The 19,667-nt window shown below is 40.3% G+C and overlaps 1 protein-coding gene across 1 annotated transcript in view; it reads right to left on the minus strand.

Moving 5' to 3' along the window:
* PLXNA1 (plexin A1) overlaps positions 1–19,667 on the minus strand; it is a 395,300-nt gene that overhangs the window by 82,419 nt on the left and 293,214 nt on the right. Inside the window, exons 11-16 of the mRNA XM_089521294.1 lie at positions 14,322–14,418; positions 12,312–12,502; positions 4,706–4,857; positions 2,841–2,961; positions 2,599–2,735; positions 1,460–1,627 (exon numbers count right to left, since the gene is read on the minus strand). Coding sequence (XP_089377420.1) covers positions 1,460–1,627; positions 2,599–2,735; positions 2,841–2,961; positions 4,706–4,857; positions 12,312–12,502; positions 14,322–14,418 — 866 coding nt within the window. The remainder of the gene's footprint in view (positions 1–1,459; positions 1,628–2,598; positions 2,736–2,840; positions 2,962–4,705; positions 4,858–12,311; positions 12,503–14,321; positions 14,419–19,667) is intronic.

Here is a 19,667-nt window from a genome sequence, read left to right on the forward strand (position 1 = left end):
CTCAAATAGGCAAAGACAGACCTACACAATTCTACATGTGATACCCAAAAGTAAACCACACTGTTAGGGCTTCCTCCTAGATAAGTGGGTTTAGGATTGCAACCTTAATGACATGAATTACCTGACACTACATTCCAGGATGAAAGAGCTTCATTCCTTCCAGTTATTATTTGGATCTCCATCTGGCCAAAATTTATTTGATAAATTACCTAATCTGGGTACCCCTTAATCTTGGAATGTAAATCACCAGATTTAGTTAGAATTCACAATTGTTATTTCATACTTATATTGTTGGGGAAAGTCTGCACCAGAATCAAAGCCCCACTGCACAAGCTGCATTACAAAACATATTAACAGGCATAATCGTTACTGCTTGAAAGGGATACAGCAAAGTAGACATTCACAAATGTGTTACTAAGTAGCCTCCTCTATTATAAACTGAACATAAATTGGCAAATGCAAATGAGTATTTTTGGGGATTTTAATTGATTTAGCAGACTTAATATTAGTAACAATTCCTATTAAGCATTAGACTGTTGGAACAGGGATACCAATAAATTTTCATTAATTGCATTTTATTCTCTATTTAAATGTGGCAGTACGATTCAATTCACCACACTTCTTGCAATGGGTATTGGGAAGTTATGTTCTGAAGAAAGCCATGCTATAGTAAATTTTATAAAAACGATGTTTTCCAAAAATATAACTGTGGCCTCAAGTAGATGGACCAAAATGGCCGCCATGGAGCCGTGATGTTTACAAAGCGCACGCCCTGAATGTGGCCACAAGCCGCACCACACCATACACGATCCAACCCAGAAGAGCCGGGCCAAAAAGAGTTGAAAAAATCCACTCCTTTTTGGTGGCCGGGTTTAGGACTGCGGTGGTGGCCCAGATTGGGTGCATGTGTTTTGCCGCAGTCCTAGTGTGAACAACGGTGGCTGTCTGTTTGAGGCCTGTGTTGGTCTGTTGCAATGGAGTCTGGTGGTATATGAAAAACTAACCAATTTATTATAATATGGATTTTCATAGTCCAAACATAGTTCGTTTTTTACAATGGACCCTTATCACACAGTATATGCACTACAAATGTTTATGTTATAAACAGTTATATGAATGGCTACTGTTGATAAGTGTAACTGTCAATGTCATTACTTTCTGCATTTAGTTACCTTCTGACATCTCTATTTACAATCCCACCCCTATTCTGTCTACTTGTGGTGTGTGTGTGAATTTCTGGATAATATTCCATGTGTCTGATGAAGTGGGTTATAATCCATGACAGCTCATGCTATAATAAATGTCTTATGGTATTCCCAGACTCTGTTGTCTTAATAAAATGGAAAGTCTGCCTAATTACATCAACATTCCAGAGCGGGGGATTCAAGCAAGCAAGCAAATAAATATATGCATATCCATCCCCCTTCTGCTTCTCTTCTGCTGATCTCTTAAATTCTACCTGTTGATGCTCCACTCAGGGTCTATCTTCTGAACAGTAGGGTCTTCAGTATAGTAATACATCACATCTGGACTACTAAGTACAGCCCGGTTTATATGGATGAGGATAGGAGATTCCCCTGGGATTTGGCCAGGTGGTGTTTTGCACCGGATTTCGCCAGCATTTCTCCTGTGCAGGAAGAAGACAGAGAAAGAACCACAAAAATGAATGGCCGTTGCCTATTGGAGAACAAATATTGGAGAATGCTACCACATTCATGCCCAGGCTCTCTCTCTCTTTACCAATCCTGTAAGGACAGAAAGAATTTGGTCCAATACAGAGATATGCACACCAAGATTTTGTCTCTAAAAGCAAGGATAGGACACAAACTGCATATAGGATTGTCCAAGGTGCTTTGTTGTGGAGGAAAACCACTCAAAAGTAGGATAGGATAGACTAAAAATTTCCTGTTAATTATAGTAGAAGCTAAGTAGTACTAAGGAAAAACTGAGTAATCAGTCACATTTAGTGCAAATCCTGTATGGATATAACCCCTGGGTTCACGTGTGGAGAAACGGCAGTCAAGACCTGTTTGGGAAGGATTCAGTCTTGTCCCCATTCAACTGTTCATATTTTATATCTAGAAATAAGGTGATATGCTCTGCATGTGCTATCCTATCTCCCTCTCTCTCAAGGAAGCACTGCTAAAATTATCAGTTAACACAAAAAGAGAAAGAAAGCAAAACAGCTGTCGAAGCCGACATAGCTATGGAGCGTTCCCCATCGTGTGGCTGCTGCAAACAGCAGCGATTAAGGCTGATAACCAGTAATTACTGCACAAAAATATTTAAAGAACCGCTCCATTATCATCCCTAATCTAAAAATTATCCACTTCATGGTTCAGGGATTTGTGCTTTTTAGAAAGAAAGGAAATTTGCAGTCTATGGTTTTCTTTTTTAAAAAAAACACCCTGAATCTTGAAAATAAATTCTACATCATACACTGGAGTGCTTGCTTGGCTGATTAGGAGTGGTACTTTATTTTATAAAACACAAACATACACACCACACAATACAGTCACTCTCAATCTACACATAGCTCAGTGCATTCCACCAATTTTGATTCTTTTATCTATAGTATAACAAAACAAGACATCTCACCATGAAAAAGCACATTGTTGGCCACCAATGGTCACGGCAATGTCACTTCCTGCATTGAGATGTTTCCCTTTTATGCTAATCCAGGTGCCCCCAGAGAGAGGGCCACGAGCTGGTGTCACTTGTGAGAAAGTGGGAGTCTGTCAAAATCAAAGCAAATGCACATATGGAGATTCCTGTAAGTGAAAAACTAGGAAAACAGAGTAAGAAGAGATGCCCTAGGCAAATGATTAATACATGATTACCACAAAAGTGAAGCTTTTTGGAGCTATTGCCTTGTAGCTGGGTGAACAGTCTCTAACGCACACTTCTACAGGAGCATCTTGGATTTTGCTTGGGCTGGCTTCTCCAATCTCACAGACAATCCTAGAGAAGGAAAAACAGATAGTTCTGTAACACATATGCAGATATTAGCATAACTGCTCTGCGGATCTCAGGCCACATCGTCAAGTCAAGAAGATAGTATTTGTGCTCTTATTTATAGGAAGGACAAGTACTTCCTTCCAATATTGTCACTGCACTTTGACAAGCTGATGTTGTTTTAATTAAATGTCATCTAACAACTTCAAGAAGTGATTTCTCAGCACATATCAAATTGGTTTTTTGAACAATAGGCAAATTAAAATTGCAAATATATAAAATATTACCAGTGGTGTAACACGCAACTCAGTAGGAAATCAATTAAAATTTAACAAAATAAAGAAGAACAATAAAGAATCCCCTATTTTCTCTCCTCCTCCATTCCTATAGCAGTATGTGTTAAAACACAGCTGACACATGAAAACAGTACAAGCGTTCCTATATATTTCTGGCTTAGCACTTTTGATATCACTGCTATTTGCATATGAAAAGAAAGGCACTCAAATGTTCATAAATTGATTTCTCTTATTAAATCCTCTTTTTGAACTTGCTCTGTAAGTATATACATAATTTTTAACTAGAACAGCCTGCACAGCTAAGACAGGAGAACAAAGAAGACTACACAGAGAGAAAGGAAGCTATCCTACCAGCTGGCTAGCCAGAATTGATCAGCTTTAGATAGAGCATATTTCTCCCAACATATAATTAAGACTTTGTTGAGAAGACAGAAGGTACACTCAAAACATCCAGAATGGGACTTAAAAGTTCATTCTCACTCTGACAAAGTGTCTTCCTACCCTCACCTTTTTTTATAAAAGGTGGAAAAAATTTCCAAATCAAAGGTCCTCATTTTGGAACTCTTCAAGTGACTGATGTGTAGCTGCTCACTATTTCCTACCAGTGAACTATAAAGCCAGAAGAATCATTCTGACAAAAATGTTGTTTTAGCTTTGCCTTATTCCTTGATTTTTCTGGAACTAAATGCAGAGGTCTATCTGGCAGCATTACTTCTTTCTTTCTAGGCACCTCCCATGAATCTTTTGTCTCTTTTTCATCTTTTTTCTCAAAGAGGCCCCAAGCATTTGTCATCACACTTAATTATCACAACACTGTCTGTGAGGTAGAGTAGGGTGAGTGAAAATTTACTCCAAGAGCCAATAAAAGAAATTTATTACAGAAAAGTAAGGGCTTTGAATTTAGTCCAAGTTCAACCTGCTGGTCTACACTGTCTGTTTCTACAGCTGGAAATGGTTCTTGCGCAAGCTAGTCAACATAAGGTGATGAGGATGTTTGGACCACTATAGGACCATGAGGCCCGTAAAGTAGAAATACAGTCGGCCCTTCTTATACACGGATTTTTTATACACGGATTTAAGCATACACGGTTTGAAAATGTTCCAAAAAAGTATAAATTTACCTTGATTTTCAATTTTTTATAAGGGACACCATTTTGCTATGTCATTATATGTAATGGGACTTGAGCATACACAGATTTTGTTATACACAGGAGATCTTGGAACCAAACCCCAGCGTATAACAAGGGACCACTGTACTCACCATTTCTTCCTCTTATAGTGAAATAAAATATAATCTCAATAATCAAATAGCAGCTATAGTCAAATGAGATTAGGGCCAACTCATGACATCGCTTAGAAAGCAGAGCTGGAGGGTGATGTATATGTAGTGCAATATTCTTAGATCCCATTTCTTTACACATCCTAACTGCCACTCCTCATTGTAGGATACTCACTGCTCAGCACTGATATATTCACTCTCAATGGGAATGCATATCACTTTGCCAACCCGTACACCACTGCGTATATCCTCAAACTTCAGACCAAGGTTTTCACCGATGATGGTTAAGCGAGTACCACCCTGACGGGGGCCTGTTTCAGGAAATAGCTAGGAAAGAACAAAAGGAGCCAGTTAGTGGATTCATGAACTGACTGTCACCAGGTAATTCACTTGACATAACACCATGTCACAGTACCCTTCTGGCTATGCACCAATTATTTATCAATATATTTGAATTTCTAGGTCTTCAGACATATTGTAATTAAGCTCAACTAATACCCAGAACTAAAACTAAAGAGGTGATTAGAACTGAGGCAGCCTGTTCCTAGTCAGTTAAAATAGGTTGTTATGATCCCTTTTGTGGGGATAGCTTGTGCATTACTTAATATTTCGGTGCCACTTTGCTACCCTACCACCCAAGAAAATATTTAGGCCATGTACGTTGGGAGATTTTTCATGGCAAAGAGCAAAACTGAAACCTCAAGTATGCATCTTTTGTGAAAAAGATAATAACAGAGCAAACTACAGGGCAATCAAACCATCTGTTTGAAATATTCAGATTGCTTAGCTAGTCCTACAAAGGTTCAAGCCAATATCACCAGTGTACGGGTGTAATTCAGGTCAGTAAACCATACTGCTTCTGATTCAAAAGTAAGACACACAAATAGCACTCAGACATTAAAATGGAAACAGTGGGACTTTTCTGCCTTAAGATAGTTTGCTTGCAATCATTGTACTGACTGTCTTCTAGGATAGCACAGAGTGTCATCTCTGACATTTTCTGGCCATTTGTTTGACTAGCCCTGGGCATTCATGTAGAAACTACTATTTCTCTTTCATGCTATGATGCAGGAAAGTCATCCTTCCTAAGCCTTTCCCATAATGGAGATACCAATTAACCCTTGTAAGTTGGGACTTCTCTTCCCATTCCAACTTTGGTGTATCCCAGCTTAAAGGCTTCTGCCAGCACCAGCTGGGAAGGGAGGGAAGCCCCAGCAGAGCACGATATGCCTCATTTGTTAGGATGATTTCCAATAAAGCAGACAGGTGTGGTTTGACATACACCGGCATGATGACAGATGAGCAATGCGGTATGGGCCCACCATCGCCACTAACAAGATAATTATGGGCAATTTTACACCATAGTTTGCTGGCCCTGGGTGCTTGGCATACACCTGCAAGTGATAAAGAGGATTAATAGCATCCAGCTGAAAAAGCTCTGTTTTGGGTCACTGGCAACCCAAAGCCAAAGAGACTCCAAGAAAAAAAGGCCTCGCCAGTGGCTACCAACCATGGATTGAAATAGCACAAGTACCTAGCAAAATCAATTTCATATTTCTTAACTGGCCTAGCAGTGTAGTCTATAACTCTATACACAGCCTATATTGTTCTTTTCCCAGGTAGAGTGGTACTCAGAAATTTGCAGCTTTCTCATTTAAAAAATAGTTTGTTGACATAATAATAATATGATCAAGACCAAGGCATATTTGCCCACAAAGAAAAACCTCTAGAAAATACACAGGCTCTGGCAATCTTGCTGGAGAAAGAGTTTAGGTTATTGTGATATAGCTGGCAAATTAGTTTGCTTTTACACAGATTGCACTGTTGTTCCTGTTACTATTACTACCACTATTAATATTTTCATCCTTTTTTTCTAAAAATGAGTCAAGAAACACATGTAATACAGTACTTAGAAATGTAAAGAATACTTGCAAATTTTCTTGGCATCAAGAAGGATGTCACAAAAACAGTCAAATACAATTAGGATTTTTGCAAAGGACTTTTGCAAAGATTTCAAAAGCACTGGTCATTGGAACCAAAAACATTTTGCAATGAAAACAGTATATTTTACTCAAAACATACTGTTTTGAGCTAAATGATGTACAGATGTTGTACATTTCCCCCCTACATTAGCAACAGCCACTGCTAATGAATTTGCCATTTTCTTTGCTTTGCCTTTTCATCCTTTTTGACATGTACACATTTTCTTAGCTCCACCCATGCCTGGTCACTTCCCCTACAGTTTCCTCTTCATCCATCCAGCCTTTAGGATGAGCACAAACAGTCATGCCTGCTGGGATTTTGTAAGTTATTTGGCATCTTTGGCTTTCCTTTGCTTCATCCTTTATGTTCTTCGTTTCATGCCCTTCACTTTTACCCTCAACATATCCATAGGTCATATCAAAATCCATAATTCTGGCCTCAAAACCTGCCCTTGATTTATACATGAGGTCAACTTGCAGTCGAGTATATACAATAATGGTCTCTGGAGTCCCCTCTTCCTGCTACTGTCTGAGCTGGATGGGATGCAGTCACCAGTATCACATAATGATTTGAATGCTCCCATTAAGCAAAGTAATGGGATATTGCTGGGACCCACTGGCACTGCCCATCTCTAATTAAGGCAGAGACAATTTACTTCCTCCTCCAACTCTGTATGAGGGCTAGTCATGTAAAAGGCACATAAAAGAGGAAAGTGAGAGAGAGAGTGCTTTAACAGGAAAAGACTTTATTCTAAGTCAGAAATCTCCATAGCAAAACTGTATCTCTTACATGAAGGATATCTTTCCTTCAGGCACAAGATTAATAATAACAAATTAAAGACAGATTAGATCACTTCAGCCAAGTCAGGAAAAGTAACTAAAAGTCCTGATGTGACTACCTAATACATTTGTCTATTCTATTACAGATCAGATGGGATTTGTAGTCCTTGATCTTCAAGGAGTAGTTGGGAGTCTGGACTCCTTTGTCCAGTCTCGACCAGCGGACAGGAGCTACTTGTTCCAGGTGTCCACTTGTTAGAGTTCTGTTCCAGTCTCTTCTCAGGCTTCTGTAACCTCTGCTGAGAAAGATCTCAAAGATTTGTGCTTCTGCCCAACTGGTCATCTTATTGGGAAGCTGCTATCTTGTCACCTTTATGATACTCAGCCTCATTAAAATGCGAATCACACATTTAATCTTTTGATACACAGGATGAAGGTTATCTGCTTCTCAGATAATGGGACAACTCCCCATTATCACAGCACCCTAAAAATGTGCAGAGGTAGTGGAATTAACTTAGCAGCAGAATATCTGGAACCCAGACAAAATCTGTGGAATGGGGTGAACAGCATGTAAAACACCTTCCAATAATTAGAATGTAAAGGAATTCATTGCACTACTTTCTTTGCTGGGGTTTTCCTTTTTTTCCTGCAATGTTTTCCTACAGAATATATGTCCCAAATATGGCATACAGTGGGCCCCTCCCATCTGCAGGAGTTTAGTTCCAAGGCCTGCTATAGATAAGGAAAAACTAAGGAGCTCATGCCCATATTAGTCAATGGGTCATGATGCACACATGCCCATGTTTATGAACCCATGGGTTCATGCTGCCACCAGCTAATATGGGGCAGGGCAACTAGTAGGAACTACAATCTGAAAATGGCTAGCCCATCAATACAGCAAGCCCACTGTATTAGATTTGCCCTCTGAATCAGATACCCTGCTTTCTCCAGAAAATGGGAACTGTGTAGATCAATCTATACAAGTTTCATCAAGGAAATAGAGAAAAATTCCATAAAGAGAAAATAACAAAGCACATTTCCTCTAGCTGCAAGGGATGGTACACAAGTAAAGTGCATGTGAATTAAGATTTCTGACAAGTCTGTAACATCAGATATCAAATACTTTTGATTTTTCATCCTTTAAATAATGCCCTATAAACACCATCATATCCCATTGACCAAGCTGCACGAAGAGACTGTGCTGCTGGATAAGTCATAGCTGAGGCACCAAGAGATTTCGATTTGCCCAAAAACAACATGGATTGGGAATCCAAAGTTCACAGACTGCTTCTATCCTTGCTTTCTGACTTACAGACCACTCCATGAGTTAACTTATAAGAAGGCCTTGGGCAATTGCATGCCATGCTTCTGAATTCATATAACAGTCAAACTGATTTGAGCTTTGGGGTTTGCTGCTCACCTAAATTCAATCCAATCACCTGCTAAAGTCCTGGATCAGAACTCATTAAAGCAGCAGCTGCAGCTTTCCTAAATTGGGCTCCTCTGGGGTGCTTGGTGAGCTGTGGCCGTTTGTTTGGTATTGTTAAATTAATGTTAAAGGCTGCTGTGGCATGTTAGATTTCCCCTCCACTGCAGCAAAACTGACAAGGGCTACACGTTTGGAGAGCAGCAACTCTTGGTAAAAGTCAACACTGTTTGACACACTGTATGGGGAGGTCATAGTTAAACAAGGCACTTGGGAGATGGAGTTGGCAGAGAAATCTGACTGTTTCTTGAACCGTCTCCTCTCCACATACACAGGCGCCCACTGTAGCTCCAGCCCCGACAAACAACAAACCACTTTTTCTAATTGGTTTCAGAGCACAAATTCTTCAAATCTGCCAAATGAAGTGGACACAAGATCTAACCATTGCCCAAAAGATGAGATAATGAATCATAAACTAACCAGCTTGGCCAATTTATCATTTTGTTTCAGAATGGCTCTTATGTGCCTGCATACATAACATTCCAGTTGAGAATGTACCTCTTAGCTAAGATAATGTAGGCTGGAAAGCAGATTGAAGATGCAGAGGTGGGTGGGTGGATACCCTGAAAATATACAGACTTATACATCTACCTTCAATATTCTTATGTGGGAGGCAAGAGTTCTTGAAAAGAGGCTTTCAAAGATTAAACAAAACATGTATTAGTATGATGGATTTGAACACACTTCCCAAGTGTGTTGAACCAGAACAACAACAGCAAAGCCAAAGTTTAGATCAAATTTTAAGGTATAATATTACTCCAGAGTGATAAAAGAGAAGCCTTGATTAAGTAATTTTTTGCTAAAAATGCTTTCATGTAAACGCTACACCTCAACTCCACCCCTAAACTGGCCTTTAAGGCCCATCTGCACAGGGCCTTAGTCTCAACTCAAATGATTTTTCTCTAGAACCACTATAGCAACTTCAGTACTGAGCAGAAAGCCCAACTCCTCTTCCAGTCACGTTATTTTGCAAATCTATCCCTTCTTCCTTGCTGCTTCCTATGGTAGTACACTAAGACCTGACTGTTCTGGAATCTATGGGTAAAGATTACTTTTTTGCATGGTGATTTGTGAGCTGACACAAATGGGTCATCTTGAGCCTGTGCAACTGTATCTTTGAAAACGTCTAGAGCTGTCCTTCAAGCAGAAGACACCCCCTCCCCACATGCACACTTCTGCTTCTTTTCCACCTAATCACTTCAGATCCAGCCTACTGCAAATGCACAAGCACTAGGAAGAGCAAGGCAAGAGCAAGAGTGGAGGAAGGCTCAGTGTGTGAGTTCACAGATGACCACTTTAGGAAGCAAAGTTAAAGGGAAACAACATGTCCTGTTTCTTTGTGGTCCATATTTTACTAGCTTGTTTGCACAGATATCATGGGGGGGGGGGGGTTTGTTGTCAAAGGTCTTACTGAAATCAAGATACGCTACATGCACAGCATTCCCTTCATCTACTAAGCTTGTAACTCTATCATCAAAAGAGGTAAGTTTAGTCTGGCATGAGTTGTTTTTGAGAAACCTATGTTGACTAACCTAAGAGGGATGCGGTGGCTTAGTGGTTAGGATGCCAATTCTGATGATCGAAAGATCGGCAGTTCAAGGCCCGAGCGCTGCATGATGGAGTGAGCTCCTGTCACTAGTCCCAGCTTCTGCCAGCCTAGCAGTTTGAAAGCATGCAAAAGCAAGTAGATAAATACAGTAGGTACCACTTAAGTGGGCTGGTAACAGCGTTTGGTACAGTCATGCTGGCCACATGACCACCAGAGCAGTCCTCAGACAATGCTGGCTCTCCGGCTTAATAATGGAGATGAGCACCACCCCTTACAGTCAGTTATGACTAGACATTCATGTCAAGGGGCTACCTTTATGATGATATTTAGTGATCATGGCATTCCTTTCTAAGTGCTTACCGACTGTATGCTTCATGATCTGTTCTAGCAACTATGCTGGTATTGATGTCAGGCTGACTGGGTGGTAATTATTTGAATCCTCTTTTTTTCCTTTTTGAAGATGGGTCAACATTTGTCCTTATCGAGTCTTCTGGGACTTCTGTTCTCCTGAAATTCTCCAAGATCACTGCCAGTGGTTCTGAGATTACTTCTGACAGTTCTTTTAACACCCTTGGATGAAGTTCATCTGACCCTGGAGACCTGAATTCATTAGAGTAGCCAAGCTTTCCTGTACCACCTCTTTACTTATTATGTGCTGCTTGGCTAAAATAGCACAGGATGGCTTCTCCTTTGACCACAGTAACAATCAAAAAGGCAAGAAGTTTTCCGTAAAACAAAATTCTGTTTTACGCATGCACATGAGTGGGAGATCTCCTGCCTAAAGGTCAACTTAACTATAGAAGTTTCCAAAGGTGCAGCCACACAGGTTTAGGACTCATAGAGATCATGAAAAAGAATGTATCAATTATGACTACTGATCAGTCCCTACCAATGCACTTGATACATAGCCTAATTGATACATTAACATTAACATCTACAATCGTATTAAATGAAGGGTGTAACAACTGTCTGGGAAGAGGGATGATAAGGTGTCGGTCCTAAAAAGGCAAAAGTAAGGATGGCCTAATGGAGATGGGGGAATGAGAGAGAGAAAACAGAACCACTACTCTTCTACAAGAATCCCATTGTTTGAGACACTTGTAAACCCTGAAAGTCTCAACAAAAGCAAGTCAGGTCACTATGGAGACAAAAGCATAAATTCTGATCAGAGAAGAGAGAAACTAGCATAGAAACAAAGCAAGAATATATCCCTACAATCTTTCCTGCTGTGGTAATTGTCACCACTCAGTTATGGCATAGACAAATAGTCAGTTATTTTAAGAAAGGCTTTGAGACATATTTTCTGCCCTGTAAACAAACACCTTGTAACACAGTGAATATTGTATCTAAATTCACTTCCATTCACTGTAAAACGTGGGCCTCTCTTCATTTTAGAGTGCTCACCAGCACTGACCAATAAACTGTTGGGAGACATCAATATCATTTGAGACTACCCAATCTCAATTCCATAGAAAGGGGAAGAACATTCTATTGAAAGGGAGGAACGAAAGTTTTAGATGGAAGGGTAAAATAAATGATTAGAGTTAGGAACAGAAACTAGCACAGTTTTATCCAACTCTAATTGATGAATCACATTCTTATTCTTCACCACAAGCATCCTCGTATAATCTCAACAATAGCATAACAGTCATGGGACTGATGTTATCTAAGGGATTCTAGTTCTGCACATTCCTGTACACTGAGCACTCATGGATCAGTGGAAAGAGAGGCTTCTTGTTAGATTACTGAGTTGAAAGGGTGGGGGTAATCAGGTCAAAAGAAACTTAAGAAGAGCCCAAGAGCCTCTTTCTACAGGGCAGAATTTTCAACTGCAAGCAGCATCATATGCTACAATAGTATGCACATCAGAAACTGTGCATTGTCCTATTAACACTTTAAATACTCCAGAAACTCCAATGATCCTCCAACAAAGTCAATCCCTCCCCCTCCCAAACTTCCACCTGACCACCCCATGCAAGCATACCTTAATGATTTTGGGGTCTGCACAGCGGTTGTTGCCATTGCTAGCGTGCATCCAGCTGCTCTCAAAAGCTGGACAGTGCTGACGCAAGGAACATCGCTTTTCTGACACACACCAGCCACACTCGAAGCGTGGATCTGCCTTGAGGCATAGTCCACAGCTTTCACGCAGGGCTGAGCACTTGTATAAGTGAGCTGCAAAAAGAAAACACAGATCCCTGCTTCAAATTAAAGAGAACAGTGATGAACAGAATGCATTTATCTAATTTTTATGCTGGCTTCCTCCCAGCACAGGACCCAAGGCAGCTTACAACAAATCAAAACAAGTACAGCCAAAATCTTACTAATAGCAAAGTTTTAAAAAATTAAACATACAGTTCTATAGGTTGACTCTCCATTATTCAAAATGCTTGGGACCAGAAGCATTTTGCATTTCAGATTTTTTTTTTTTTTGGATTTTGGAATACCTGTATATGCATATATGTACATAATGAGATATCTTGGAGATGGGACCCAGGTCTAAACACAAAATTCATTTATGCTTCATATGCACATTATACCATAGCTTGAATGTAATTTTATACGCTATTTTTAATAATTTTGTATATGGAACAAAGTTTGTGTACATTGAACCATCAGAATACAAACGTGTTATTATCTCAGCCACCCATGAAACAAGTTTTGATATTTCAGATTTCAGAATTCCAGATAAAATTCCAACCTGTATTAAAAACACCAAGTTAATGTAGTTTAAAACACATTTACAACAAAGTATAAAACATAAAAACACATAGCACACCATTAAAAGACCGTTCTGTCACAACGAGTTAAGAGCAAAGGCTCTTTGCTTGCTGGTGGAAAGAGATCAGAGAAGAAGCCAACTGAACCTCCCATGCGGAGAAGGATTTCTCCCAGGTCCTCCCCAAATGTGCCAGTATTGGTGATGAGACCCAGAAATTTTACAATTCAGGATGGCTCATGAAATGAGATTCAGTGTTTCAGATGGTTTGGATACAAGCTGTGTTGGGCTTTAAAGCTCACAACCAGTTTTTTACATTCTGCCCAGAAACAACTAGTAGCCAGTAAAGTTGCTGCAACATGGGAGTTATGTCTCTCTATAACCAGACCTCGTCAATAGCCTGGTTGCAGCATTTGGGACCCAGTGAAGTTTCTGGAAAGTTTCAAAAGGCCACTCTATGAAGATGTGTTACAGTAATCCAAATGGATTGCTAAAGAGATCCTCCTCCTTCATGAGTAACTTTGGACAGTATCTAGAAAAGGAACTCAGGCCACTTCATTCTGTGTGTTCTTGTCCTATCCAACCAAGTTGACCAATGCCTACTGCCAGGATTGTCATTATTCACAGCTCAGTTGGTGACCAGTCTTGGCTGCTGAGTGTTATTATTTGTTTATGAATAGGATGTCTACCCTTTAGAATCTTAGCTGATGTTCACAAACCAGGTTATCCCTATATTCCACATTTCAACTGATGTATGTTGGTGTAATTGTCATGGTTTCTTTATGTAGTTACAAAGACTGTGTTGTGGTGAGAGTGTTGTTTGTTTTTTGCTAGATAAGCTTTGTTTATCTGCAGAACAATCATCCATAGTTCCTAGCACAGATGTCACATTAGTAGAGTAACCTAGAAAGTAATTTCAATGAAAGGATGTGCATTTAGTCTCCAATGAGCTGCTGAATGTCTGGCAATGTTCATAAAAGACAGCACACTACAGAGAAAATGTTTTCGAGTACAACTGTTTCATTCAGGTGTAATATGTCTTACTGGGCAGGAACAAAGGCAATGTATAGTATATGAAACCCATTACTTTCAAATTGCCTCTTCCAAACTTTGCTCTCTTTCAGTAAGATGTTTTGCTCAGATAGGCAATATATTTAGTTTTTCACTTCTAGGATTTATTGGTTCCAGTCTGGCCCTCAAAGCTCAGCTTGTGTGGGAACTCTTGCTATATCCAAGGGGATTCCCCACCTCATTCTTTCCCTCAAATTAGCTCACCTTGGATGTTCTGGGGATTGTCAATGATGAAGTTTCCATTCCACACCACAGAAAGGTTCACTGGGAGGTCACTGATGTCATTTCCTTCATAGAAATACTGCCAGGAAAGACACAACAGAGCAGAAGGTCCATTAGTCACCCGTACAGACAAAAGAACAGATAGAAAAAGGAGATTCAGACCAGAAATCAGAAAGCAACATTGCAGTGTTCAATCTAATTCCAAGTGCACCCACTTGGATCCACTGATACCAGGAATGACTATAAGCCAATAACATGAATCTGATCGCAAACAAAATGTTGCCCATTTTCAAGGATTTCCCTCCCTCTGAATGCAGCCCAACTTAAATCTCTATTTTTCCAGAAGCTTCCTAGAATTCTGTCAGAAGAAAGACATGGAAGGGGTGGGGTTAAGCTTGAACCGGGTCCAATACACCCCATAGTCTGCTCACCACAATCTCTTGGGTTTAAAGAAAATCTTTAAAGAACTTGAACGTTACTCATCATGTCACAAACAGAATAATCACTCCTCTTGGTATTGTAGCTATGCCACCTGGCTGTGAAATGTGGATTCCTAAATCAGAACAAGCACCCTCCTCCCATGAGGCTTTTTTAGGTCTTCTCCAACAGTGCATTATCCAGGTCTTGTCACTACATAAATATTTAGTGAAAACTACCATTTATTTGATTCTAATCAACACTCAGTACCTATCATGTAGCAGAATAGAGCCCTAGTGGTGCAGTGGCTAAATGCCTGTACTGGAGCCACTCACTCATAAACCACAAAGTTGTGAATTCAATACCAGCCAGGGGCCCGAGGTCAACTCAGCCTGGCATCCTTCCAAGGTTGCTAAAATGAGCATCCATCTTATGGGGGCAATTAGTTTACACATGGTAGCCTGCTTAGGGAGTGCTAAAGTGAACAGATAAGCAGTATAGAAAGGTACTTGCTATTGCTATTCGATGAAAAAAAAGAGAGAGAGAACATTTTCAGACAAAATGTATAAACTGGGCAATGGTTACATTAGAAACTAAGCCAACAGCTGGAGCCTTCAATATCTGCTCTTCAGGGCTGGCAATATTGGATTCTGCATTTGGTACAGAAAGGAAAAGGAAGTTCCCATGCAGGAAATGAAAATGTAAGAGGCCTAAGGCCTCTGGGAGGGCTAGTTTCAATGAGACACAATTTTGAAATTACATCTTCATCCAGCATCGTCACAAGCCCTCTTGCCCTGCCTATCCAGTGAAAGATACACCCAATGTACAGCCCAGGCCCAACTTCTGGCAGGCTCATCAATATTCCCTCCACATTGCTTGTACACATGGGGAGGTTTAATCGATATGAAGACAGGAAGGCAGTCGGAACCTTCCCTGACAGCTAATGACCTCCTTTGGCGAGAGATTCTCCGCTTCTCTCCAGAGAAAATGACAGGCGTGTCAGGAGAGATTAAATGAAAGATTCATAGCTTGCTGGAGTTTGTTAGGAAACTATGGGAGCTACAGACTCAGCTCTCCCTCACACTGTGGCACCTCACCCTCTCTCAGCTCTTGGCACTGAGTTTGCCTTTACAGCTTATGACACACAGAAGGAGGAAGGCGGCATGTGTCTTCCTCCCCCTGACACACATACTTGCAAGCCTCTGCTCCACACTATGAGCAAAGGGTCCAACTTGCATTCCTTAGCTTCCTTCAGTGGTTATTTTGCACAAAATTAACTAACAGGGGCAAAACAATGCCCAAGATGAACCCTGTTAAGCATTCACCCTGTACAGGAGTAGCATATAGTAAAAGAAAATGATGAGCTCCTGAGAACAGACAAGCCTGCTTCAAATACTGTATTTGTTACTGTTACAAATACTAAGCCTTCATTCCTTTACAAGTTACGAGAAGATATGTTTACTTTGAATTTGGAACAGTGTGACACAGACATTACTGTCTGGATGCTGCTCCGAGGGACATCTCAGAGACACTTCTCCTACCCGTGGCAGCCAATGCGTACAATATTCTCTCCCAGTAAAATCCTGCTACCTAAGTATAGCATTTCATATTTGCACAATAATTCTAAAGCACAAACCAAGATAAACCTATCAGCCCAAACTCCCATTCATTAAATATTTATTTAATACATTTTTATATCAGCTTTTGATTTTCCCTTGGCAAAATATGTATCATTTAAGAATGTTAATACTAAAAATGTCTGTTAAAACATAATGCTATCATTTAAAACCAAACAAACTAAATATCCATTGGACTAATCGCTTCTCAGAAATGACTTATCTTGTACAAAATGGCGTTCTTTCACAAGCTACTAGTGGTGTTATATCTGCACTAAATTTCCTGTCATGTTAATGTTCCAAACAAATAAACAGGACACTACTCTCCAGGGCCTTTTTCACACTAAACCAATATAGCACGATTACTTCCCTTGATGAAGACATTATACTTTTATTGATGCAGTCTAAAATGTCATTGGCCTTTTTAGCTGCCGCTTCGCACTGTTGACTCATGTTCAACTTGTGGTCTACTTGGACTCCTAGATCCCTTTCACATGTAGTCTCGTTCAGCTAGGATGGGTGACACCTGGCTGAACAAGACTACATGTGAAAGGGATGTAGGAGTCCAAGTAGACCACAAATTGAACATGAGTCAACAGTGCAATGCGGCAGCTAACAAGACCAATGCGATTTTAGGCTGCCAGGTGTTCTCCATCCTATATCGGTGTATTTCACTTTTCTGCCCTAAGTGCAATACCTTACATTTCTCCCTGTTGAAGTTCATTTTGTTAGCTTTGGTCCAGCTTTCTAGTCTATTCAGGTCATTTTGAATTTTGAACTCGTCCTCTGGAGTATTAGTTACTCCTCCTAATTTGGTGTCATCTGCAAATTTGATAAGTATGCCCCAAATTCTGTCCTCCAAGTCATTGATAAAGATGTTGAATAACACTGGCCCCAGGACAGAGCATTGTGGGACCCCACTGGTCACTTCTCTCCAGGATGAAAAGGAGCCATTGTTGAGCACCCTTTGGGTTCGGCCTGTCAACCAATTACAAATCCATGTAACACTTACCTTGTCTAGCCCACATTTTCTTGTTTGCAAGAATGTCATGGGAAACTATGTCAAAGGCCTTACCGACATCAAGATACACTATATCCACAGCATTCCCTTCATCTACCAAGCTGGTAATTTTATCAAAGAAAGAGATAAGATTTGTCTGGCATGACTTGTTTCTCTAAAACCCATTGACTTTTTGTGATTATGGAATTGCCTTCTAAATGTTCACAGACTCTCTGTTTAATGATCTGCTCCAGAATCTTTCCTGGTATTGATGTCAGACTAACTGGACGATAATTGTTGGGATCCTCTTTTTTCCCCCTTTCTGAAGATGGGGACAACGTTTGCCCTTCGCCAGTCTGCTGGGATTTCTCCTGTTCTCCAGGAGTTTTCAAAGATTATTGCCAATGGCTCCAATATTACATTTGCCAGTTCTTTTAATACTCTTTGATGTAGCTCATCAGGTCCTGGAGATTTATATTCATTTATATTAACCAGGTATTCCTGTACTATCTCTTGACTTATTCTGTACTGAATTTCCCCTATTCTGTCCTCTGCTCCATTATCCTCAGGTTGAGCACCCTTTGCCTTTTCTGAGAAGACTGAGGCAAAGAAGGTGTTGAGTAATTCTGTCTTTTCTCTGTCCCATGTTAATATTTTGTCATCTTCTCCACACAGTGGCCCTACTGTTTCCTTCTTCTTCCTTTTGCTGTGGACATATCTAAAAAAGCCCTTTTTATTGTTCTTAACCTCTCTAGCAAGCCTGAGTTTATTCTGTGCTTTAGCTTTTCTGATTTTACCCCACAGATGCTTGCTATTTCTTTGAATTCCTCTTTGGTGATTTCCCCCTTTTTCCATTTCTTATACATGTTCCATTTAAAACTCAGCTCAGTTGAAAGTTCCTTAGTCATCCATTCTGGCTTCTTGAGACATCTCCCATTTTTCTTTCTCATTGGAACTGTTTGAAATTGTGCCTTCAGTATCTCCCTTTTGAGAAACTCCCATCCATCCTGAACTCCCTTCTCTTTTAGTATTCCTGACCATGGAATCACCTCCAGTATTTCTCTAAGTTTATTGAAATAGGCTCGCCTAAAGTCTAGAATGCGTGTCTGACTATGCCTGGCTTCTCCTTTCCATTGTATAACAAACTCTAGGAGAATATGGTCACTTCCACCTAATGATCCCACCATTTGCACCTCATTAACCAAGTCTTCCCTGTTGGTTAAGATCAGATCTAAAATAGCTGATCCCCTTGTTGCCTCTTCCACCTTTGGGACAATGAAATTGTCTCCAAGGCAAGTGAGGAATTTGCTAGACCTTGAGGATTTTGCTGAGTTTGAATTCCAGCAAATATCAGGATAGTTGAAGTCACCCATCACTACTACATCTCTCCTTTCTGAATGTGTGGTCATCTGTTCTAGAAAGGCATCATCAAATTCCTCTATCTGACTTGGAGGTCTGTAGTAGACTCCCACAATAACATCCCTGTTTCCCTCCCCTTTAATTTTTATCCAGATGCTCTCCACCAGGGCTTGTAGATAACTGATGGTTGGATGTGTACGCGCCAGAGGTGGGAAAGAGCTTCTGTGTATGTTCTTATCCTACTAATTTGAGATAGGCTGAAAAAGTCCACTAACCTAAGGAGTCTGGCAAATTTATATTAAGGAGGAGCACCCATCACCCAGTAAGAGGGAGGTGTAGGGGGGTGGGACAGCAGAAAAGGATTTAGCTGTGACGAGCAGCGTGGCAACATAAGTGAAATTGGCATTTTCAATTTGTAGTCTGACATGTCTCATTTGGGGCCCTGGCATCTCAGGAAGGCATACAGCCTGCAGCTGTCCGAAACACTTATTTGCATTTCTCTGCCCTGGCTCCTTTTGGAAATTAGTTCCTTCTTGAGCAGGGTGTATGGGGCGGGGGGATATATTATTTAACTCTTCCGATACCTGACGAAACCAACTCGTATATAAGATAGGGATATCTGCATTCTTGCTTTAAGTAACACACATCATTCTGCCAGGTGGTAAATAAGACTTATGATGGATCTGCAGAAATGTACAGCACAGGTCATGAGGTATTTCCGATCAGTTATAACTACTCAAGAAAAGGAGGTTCTGAAATTACTGGGCACACTACCAAAATTCACAAAAATTGCCTGAAGGTTGTTCTAAAGAGCCACTGTTGTTCTAAAGAGCCACTTGTTTTTAAAATATGCAGGCAGACCTACCTAGTCAACTAAATTCAAGGAGGGTAACAGAATAAATAAAGTGGCAGAACAAACAACAAAACCCCATATCT

This window comes from Sceloporus occidentalis, unplaced genomic scaffold (assembly GCF_023333645.1).
Source record: "Sceloporus occidentalis isolate IW3139 unplaced genomic scaffold, rSceOcc1.0.p SCAF_1, whole genome shotgun sequence".
Classification (NCBI taxonomy): domain Eukaryota; kingdom Metazoa; phylum Chordata; class Lepidosauria; order Squamata; family Phrynosomatidae; genus Sceloporus; species Sceloporus occidentalis.